This window comes from Etheostoma spectabile, unplaced genomic scaffold, assembly GCF_008692095.1.
Source record: "Etheostoma spectabile isolate EspeVRDwgs_2016 unplaced genomic scaffold, UIUC_Espe_1.0 scaffold00006555, whole genome shotgun sequence".
NCBI classification, from domain to species: domain Eukaryota; kingdom Metazoa; phylum Chordata; class Actinopteri; order Perciformes; family Percidae; genus Etheostoma; species Etheostoma spectabile.
Window position 1 is genome coordinate 42274 of NW_022603398.1, and position 9291 is coordinate 51564.

At 44.6% G+C, this 9291-nt stretch overlaps 1 protein-coding gene across 1 annotated transcript; it reads right to left on the reverse strand.

Annotated features, from left to right (window-relative positions):
- Window positions 1-4014, reverse strand: inhbab (inhibin subunit beta Ab). The gene is made up of 2 exons (XM_032508224.1): window positions 3555-4014; window positions 1-1163 (listed from the first exon to the last, which is right to left on the reverse strand). Exons 1-2 carry the CDS (start codon window positions 4006-4008, stop codon window positions 355-357), a joined length of 1263 nt encoding a protein of 420 aa, XP_032364115.1. The 5' UTR covers window positions 4009-4014; the 3' UTR covers window positions 1-354.
- Between the last annotated feature and the right edge of the window lie 5277 nt (window positions 4015-9291).

Below are 9291 nucleotides of genomic sequence, written 5' to 3' on the forward strand. Positions count from 1 at the left end.
CACAATTAAGCAGTGACCAAAAGCTGCTAAAACCAAGTGTTAAATAATTTGGACTAATAAACTTCACAGCTCGGCTATTTGATTTATGGACGGCTCAATCGACTCTCTTTGGCTTTCTGAATCTAACTCTCGGCCACAGGTTGTCCTTAGCAACAGGAAACAGGAAATACAACAGCTAAAGCAGAGAGATGGAGATGTTGCATAGTGTTCTCAGGTTGTCCTTAGCAACAGGAAACAGGAAATACAACGGTCTCAGGTCGTTCCAATATGGACGATAAGTCGGCACTACACATACGTAACCGTCACTGTGGCGTGCCGCGCTGCAGAGGCAGGACGTGTGTCACCAGCTGGAGTCTAGGAGCAGCCGCATTCGTCCACCACCATGTCCTGGATGTCCTTCTTGATGATCCTCTGGTCCTCGTTGTAGTACAGCATGGACATGGCCCGCAGCCGCGTGGGGACGCAGCAGGACCGGGCGCCCTGGAACGGGCTGTAGCCCCGCATGCGGTAGTGGTTGATGACGGTGGAGTGGAAGGACAGCGCCGAGCCACTGAAGCCCGCCATGTGGCTCGGACACTCCCCCTCGCAGTAGTTGGCATGGTAACCGGACGGTGCAATAATCCAGTCGTTCCAGCCGATGTCTTTGAAGTTGACGTAAAACTGGCGTTTGCAGCAGACGCGGATCTTCCCGTCGCACTCCAGACCTCGTTTGACTCGCCGCGGTGTCGCCTCCTCGCCGGCTTGCAGCACGGCCATGAGGAACGGCCGGTGAGACTGGTCCCGGTGAGACTGGTCCCGGTGGGTCTGGTCCCGGTGAGACTGGTCCCGGTGGGACTGGGCCAGGACGGGCTCGGCGTCGCCGCACAGCGGGCAGGACACCCGCAGGTGGAGCGAGCCTCCACCTGCGTCCAGAAGCTCCTGCACGCTGCGGGACACGCCGAGCGTGTGCCAGCCGCTGCGCCGAGTGTCCACCATCTTCTCCGAAACACATTCGTCAGTCTTATCGCCTCTGTTGTCACGGTGACACTGCAGCAGCCGCAGCAACACTTTGCCGCTTGCTCGTTTTCCCTTCTTCAGGAAGATCCAGACGTTGGCCTGCTCCACCCGCGCCGTGGCGCCGCCGTCCTGGGACAGGTCGAAGGTCACGCCGTCCGGGAACACTCCTGCAGAGAGAGAGAGAGAGAGTTATTATGGTTAGGGTTGGTAACCATGGTGATAACACCAGAATAACACCAGGACAACATGAAGAACATTAAGAGGTTATTAGTCATGTAACCATAGTGATAACACCATAAATAACACCAGGACAACATGAAGAACATTAAGAGGCTATTAGCCATGTAACCATGGTGATAATGGTCCTGTAACCATGGTAATTACACCCTGAATTAACAAAGACGATGTGATTAACGGTGCCTCTAAATAGACTCCCTATGAGCACACACCCTATAAAAAGCCGGGCTGGTTGAGGAATCCATCACTTTGTTCCCTGCCCGGTAATTACTGACGCCCTCATTCGTCTGAATGGACAGATTACTCACGGCCCAGACCCCTCGGTACGCGCCCCACCCCCCCTCACTGTCCCCTAATTTAGGGCCTTTGAGGGACATTTTTAATTAAAGATTCCTCTCAAAGAGAAACTATTTTTAGCACAAAGCCTTTCTTTACATTTATGTAGGCTAACAAGCAACATTCATCTTCATCACCGTATTTTATAACTGAACTCTAAAAACTCATCTTTCACACGCTTCAGATCGAGGAATGATCGATGATGCAGAATGTTTGTATCTTCTACAACTGTACATCTAACCCTATAACTATACATCTAACCCTATAACTATACACATAACCCTATAACTATACACATAACCCTACAACTATACATCTAACCCTATAACTATACATCTAACCCTATAACTATACACATAACCCTATAACTATACATCTAACCCTATAACTATACATCTAACCCTACAACTATACACCTAACCCTATAACTATACACCTAACCCTATAACTATACACCTAACCCTATAACTATACACCTAACCCTATAACTATACACCTAACCCTATAACTATACACCTAACCCTATAACTATACATCTAACCCTATAACTATACACCTAACCCTACAACTATACATCTAACCCTATAACTATACACCTAACCTATAACTATACATCTAACCCTATAACTATACACATAACCCTATAACTATACATCTAACCCTATATACACTAACCCTACAACTATACATCTAACCCTAAACTATACACTAACCCTAACTATACACTAACCCTACAACATACACCTAACCCTATAACTATACATCTAACCCTATAACTATACACCTAACCCTACAACTATACATCTAACCCTATAACTATACACCTAACCCTATAACTATACATCTAACCCTATAACTATACACATAACCCTATAACTATACTAACCCTATAACTATACACCTAACCCTACAACTATACATCTAACCCTATAACTATACACCTAACCCTACAACTATACACCTAACCCTACAACTATACACTAACCCTATAACTATACATCTAACCCTACAACTATACATCAACCCTACAACTATACATCTAACCCTATAACTATACATCTAACCCTATAACTATACACATAACCCTATAACTATACATAACCTACACATACATCTACCCTATAACTATACATCTAACCCTATAACTATACACATAACCCTATAACTATACATCTAACCCTATAACTATACATCTAACCCTACAACTATACACCTAACCCTATAACTATACACCTAACCCTATAACTATACACCTAACCCTATAACTATACATCTAACCCTATAACTATACACCTAACCCTACAACTATACATCTAACCCTATAACTATACATCTAACCCTATAACTATACACCTAACCCTACAACTATACATCTAACCCTACAACTATACATCTAACCCTACAACTATACACCTAACCCTACAACTATACATCTAACCCTATAACTATACATCTAACCCTATAACTATACATCTAACCCTACAACTATACATCTAACCCATGGGTCTCAAACTCGCGGCCCGGGGGCCAATTGCGGCCCGCGGGATGATATTTTGTGGCCCCCTTCTTGACATCAAAGTTAAGTGTTAGTGCGGCCCGCGCGTTCTGAAACTTTTTGTCATTGCGCATGTCACTTATGGGCTATAGTAGTCTCCTGACAGCGGCGTAACCGTTGTCAAGCTAGCTAAGTACCCTTTGCGGCAAATGCCTGAGGTTTGACAATGTGATGTCTGTTGTTGTGAAATGCACCAACCATATCAGATCTAGGGGCTTAAAGAACCGGCAGTTCCGCGCCTTTTTTTTGAGGAAATAGAGGGGTTTTTTGGAATACTTGATGCGGCCCAGCCAAACCCAGACTCTACTTGCAGCGGCCCCCAAGTAAATTGAGTTTGAGACCCCTGCTCTAACCCTATAACTATACACCTAACCCTACAACTATACATCTAACCCTATAACTATACATCTGTATTAGCTGTCAGACTCACCTGGCTCAGCGAAGGTGATGACCTCAGACGTGGGCTGGGGGGGCGTGGCGGCCCCGTGGCCCCCCCAGCCGTCCTCCTGGAGCTCCACGCTGCCGTCCTTGGCCACGCGGCCCACGTGCAGCGTCTGGATGGCGTTGAGCACCGCGGCACGGGGGACGAGCTGCGTCAGGTTGGGACGGCTGCTCAGGTTAAGCATGGTAAGAATGTGACGTTTCACGGCCTCCACCATGTCGCCCTGCCCCCCCCCCGAGGACGAGTTCCTTCCCGTCTGGGACAGGGAGCAGGACGGACAGGCCGGGGACACAGGGGACGCTGGGGGTGCCGGGGACGTCGGGGATGCCGAAGACGTGGCCGAGATCTCTAGAGGCAGAGATACCGTTGGAGAGGCGTCAACGAGACAGCTGAAGGCTACAAAGAAGAAGACAGAAACCAGAGGAGACAACATGTCCAACATGGAAAGACGAGCTGGGGCTAAAACAGACACTATATCAGCGTCTTCGTGTCTCTGCAGCTTCGTGTCTCTGCAGACACTATGTCAGCGTCTTTGTGTCTTTGCGTCTTTGTGTCTCTGCAGACACTATATCAGCGTCTTCGTGTCTCTGCAGACACTGTACCAGCGTCTTTGTGTCTCTGCGTCTTTGTGTCTCTGCAGACACTATATCAGCGTCTTCGTGTCTCTGTGTCTTCGTGTCTCTGAGTCTTCGTGTCTCTGCAGACACTATACCAGCGTCTTTGTGTCTGCCTCTTTGTGTCCCTGCGTCTTTGTGTCTCTGCAGACACTATAACAGCATCTTTGTGTCTCTGCGTCTTTAAGTCTCTGCAGACACTATATCAGCGTCTTTGTGTCTCTGCGTCTTTGTGTCTCTACAGACACTATATCAGCGTCTTCGTGTCTGCGTCTTTGTGTCTCTGCAAACACTATATCAGCGTCTTTGTGTCTCTGCGTCTTTGTGTCTCTGCAGACACTATATCAGCATATTCATGTCTCTGAGCGTTCAGCAGCTCACAGGGACGTCCTCACAGGGATGCTGTTCTGCTGGTTTTAGTTCTCCTGGTGGTCCAGTTGTACAGGGGACCCAGTACTAATGTCCTGTGGTTTCCTTACTCCAGAAATGTTAATTGTCAGCAGGGACACGCAGATTTAAAAGAAAGAAAGTTAAAATAATGAGACTGTTAACACGTCTACACCCGAAACCACAACAGTCGGTTCAGTGCTGTAGGTCTTCATTCTGGATCAGGTCCACCCTCAGCCCTGAGTGTAGATTAAGCAATAGAAAAAACCGAATGTTCTGGTCCTGGAGACGTGAAACGGGAAGTTCTGGTCTTGTTGATGTGATAACCAGAAAGTTCTGGTCCTGGAGATGTGACAGAAACAGAAAGTTCTGGTCCTGCAGATGATCCGACTGATCCCGGTGGTTCTCTGGTCCTGGTGGTCCCGGAGGTTTGCAGGTCCTGGTGGTTTGCTAGTCCCGGTGGTACCACTTGTCCCGGTGGTTTGCTGGTCCCAGTGGTTTGGTGGTCCTGGTGGTTCCGGTGGTTTTCTGGTCCCAACCAGTGGTTCTCTGGTGCTGGTGATTCTTTGGTCCCGACTGGTGGTTCTCTGGTCCCAACCGGTGGTTCTCTGGTCCCGGTGGTTCTCTGGTCCAGGTGGTCCCGGTGGTCTTGCTGGTTCGGGTGCTTTGCTGGTCTGATCAGACTGAACGCTGCAGGGTCACTACTCTCCGTCTCTGCTCTGTGTCTCTAATTATACCTCTATGCCTGTGAGATCCCTCCCTCCATCCACACAGAGGTATTCCCTGTGACACACACACACACACACACACTCACACTCACACACACACTCACTCCACGTTGAGAGAGTCTCAGAATATCTGCGGACTGGTTGTGGTGTTTCCTCCTGAATGAACGTCACGACAGAAGAGAAGGAGGAAGGAGGGAAGAGGAGGAAGAGAAGAGTGCCCTGATTCATTCATACCACACACACACACGCACACACGCACACACACACACACGCACACACACACACACACACACACACACACACACACTGATGACTCAGCACAGCATCACCGTCACCTCACGTGGAGGAGAAACTCCGTCGGTGTGAAAATAATTTTAGACCAAAGAGTTTGTTTTATAATTAAAGTCCAGATGGAGAGTCATCAGAACAGACACACACACACACAACACACACACACACACACAACAGACAAACTCACACACACACACACACACACACACACACACACACAGACATACACACACACCAACACACACACACACAGACAAACTCACACACACACACACAGACAAACTCACACACACACACACAGACAAACTCCCACACACACACAGACACACACACACACAGACATACACACACACACACACACACAGAGACACACACACAGACATACACACAGACAAACACACACACACACACACAGACACACACACAGACATACACACACACACACACACAGACACACACAGACACACACACACACACACACACACACACTAACACACACACTGACACACTGTGACAGGGCGCTTTGCAACCGTCACCATAGCGATGCGCTACTAGAACTTTCAACGTTTGGACATTGCCTTTCAGAGATTCATAATGATATGGTGATGTGTGTGACCATGTTTGTTTGTTACGTGTTACTGTGTTTAGTTTTCTCCGTTACTCCGTTCATCTCCACAGCTCTACAGGTCTCACGGGGTTTCTAGTGCTCTTTGAACAGCTAGGACTACGGTGACATATGCACACAACGTTGAATCCATTAACTCGCTAATTTGTTAATCATTCTTATCCATTGCTCATCATTATCCTCATATTTTGTTATGTATTGCTGAGTTACAATAATCACATGACCATTGGTTCTTTGGTTAATCCGCTACTTGTTTATTTAGTTTAGAAGTATTACCGGTCATTCGTATGTGCATATTGTGTTATCTTACCTGCGTCCTCTGACGTACTTGTTAAAGGGAGGTTGCCGTATACACGGGGGCTTTTATAGCCGGGCGGAGTTCACCGGTAGTGTTCCGATTTAATTGATAAATGGTTTATGGTAAGCTGACATATCCTGAAGAGGTTCAACCTGTTAGGATTATATTTATATTGCTACGAGTATCTCGTTACGTTGACCAGCGTTTTGGCTGTTGTTAAAGCCGTTTGTATACTTCTCGCCTGCTCCACCCCTGTGTCGTTATTGAGAATGGTTTGATCCATTTCAGGGGTGTGCTATCAGGGTATTTAAGAGGGAGGTTTCAGTTACTCAGGAAGGGAGATTCAGATTGGGAAGGAGCGTCAGTTCGGTGTGGGTCAGCTCAGGTGAGTCCAGGTCGAGACCACCTGAGTTCCGTAAGTAGGAAAAGGCTGTAAGAGTTAGACGTAAGTCTCGTGTTAGCCCATTCCAGTGTCAAAAGTCAAAAAGTCAAAAGTCTGCTTTATTGTCAATTTCTTCACATGTCAAAACATACAAAGAAATCATAATTGCGTTTCCCTCTATCCCAAGGTGACAACAAGACATTTTTAACCAATTAGGTCCATAGACAAACATAACATTCAAGTAAACAATATAAAAGTAAAAATAAGAAGATATGTACAATGAGGAAAATAAGAGCAGCAAAATTGGAGTTAAGAAAGTGCAATTATGCACACAGTCGACAGTAAATGTAATGTGCAAAAAGTCAGGCGGTAGCGTAGTGGAGCCGTTATGTAGAGCAGCAGAGATGTGTTCCCAAGGGTTTCCAGGACTACAGGACAACAACAAGTGTGCAAAGTGTGCAAGTGGAGTAGTGCAAGGCAAGGCAGCCATTTTGGGTAGTCACAGGCATTAGGGAAACAGCTGTTCCTTTGTTGTATTTTCCTTTTTGTTCTTTTGACTCACAAGTCCAGTTCGTTTCTATTTTGAAAGTCTTAGATTATTATTATCCTTTTTGATATTTTTTGTATGATGTATTTTGCCTTTGGCCTTAATTGGGAGAAATAAACATTGCCCTCTTAACTCAAAACTCAACGTCTGATTCATCCTTCCGGTTACACACCTTACTACGGCCGCTGGCGACATCTACCTACAACACACACACACTAACACACACACAGACACACACACACACAAACATACTGTGACCATAAAGAAGAGTTTTGAGCCAGTTACTAACTCTAAAGAAGAGTTTTGAGTCAGTTACTAACTCTAAAGAAGAGTTTAGAGTCAGTAACTAACCCTAAAGAAGAGTTTAGAGTCAATAACTAACCCTAAATAATAGTTTAGAGTCTTTCACTAACTCTAAAGAAGAGTTTAGAGTCTGTCACTAACTCTAAAGAAGAGTTTAGAGTCAGTAACTAACTCTAAAGAAGAGTTTAGAGTCAATAACTAACCCTAAAGAAGAGTTTAGAGTCAGTAACTAACCCTAAAGAAGAGTTTAGAGTCAGTAATTAACCCTAAAGAAGAGTTTAGAGTCAATAACTAACCCTAAAGAAGAGTTTTGAGTCAGTAACTAACTCTAAAGAAGAGTTTAGAGTCAATAACTAACCCTAAAGAAGAGTTTAGAGTCTGTCACTAACTCTAAAGAAGAGTTTAGAGTCTGTAACTAACTCTAAAGAAGAGTTTAGAGTCAATAACTAACCCTAAAGAAGAGTTTTGAGTCAATAACTAACCCTAAAGAAGAGTTTAGAGTCAATAACTAACTCTAAAGAAGAGTTTTGAGTCAGTTACTAACTCTAAATAAGAGTTTAGAGTCTGTAACTAACTCTAAAGAAGAGTTTAGAGTCAATAACTAACCCTAAAGAAGAGTTTAGAGTCAATAACTAACTCTAAAGAAGACTTTTGAGTCAGTAACTAACTCTAAAGAAGAGTCTTAAGTTAGTTACTAACTCTAAAGAAGAGTTTAGAGTCAATAACTAACCCTAAAGAAGAGTTTTAAGTCAATAACTAACCCTAAAGAAGAGTTTAGAGTCAATAACTAACTCTAAAGAAGACTTTTGAGTCAGTAACTAACTCTAAAGAAGAGTCTTAAGTTAGTTACTAACTCTAAAGAAGAGTTTAGTGTCTGTAACTAACTCTAAAGAAGAGTTTTGAGTCAGTTACTAACTCTAAATAAAAGTTTAGAGTCAGTAACTAACTCTAAAGAAGAGTTTTAAGTCAGTTACTAACTCTAAATAAGAGTTTAGAGTCTGTAACTAACTCTAAAGAAGGGGGGGGGACTGAGTTGTTTTCAAAGTGTCTCTTACAGCGAGCCAATCAGAAGCCTCGGTGCCCTGTGACATCACTGTGACGCTGCAGGGGGAGAGCCTGAGGACTGTGAGTCAAACTGTTGGATCTATTTAGTGTGCGTGGGCGGCGGCGGGACACGTCAGCGCTGCTGAGGGAAGGCCTGATCACCTCGCACCCCCTCCACGCTGACGCTGCTACACCCACGGCTCCGTCCGCTACATGTACATCATCTGGAGGACTTCCTCTGCTCATCATCGTTTCCATGGTTACAGGGCATTATGACACAATATTATTACTACTGTCATTATTATAAATAATTATAATAATAATAATAATAATAATAATAATAATAATAATATATCTATATATATGACTTTCCGAAAAGGGAAATACATGACTGCTCTGATTGGTTAAAAAAGTTAAAATAATAAAAGATTCCATCCGTTGTCCTGTTGTTAGTGTTAATAACAATGTAGATAATCTGTGTTCTGTTCATTTTACAATTTAACTAA

What these genes read in the sequence shown, in the direction of transcription:
- inhbab (XM_032508224.1), bottom strand. Translation starts at nt 4,008, where the DNA reads ATGTTGGACATGTTGTCTCCTCTGGTTTCTGTCTTCTTCTTTGTAGCC. An exon ending in CATCACCTTCGCTGAGCCAG is followed by an intron (nt 1,164 to 3,554) that starts GTGAGTCTGACA and finishes CTCTCTCTGCAG; the next exon opens with GAGTGTTCCCGGACGGCGTG.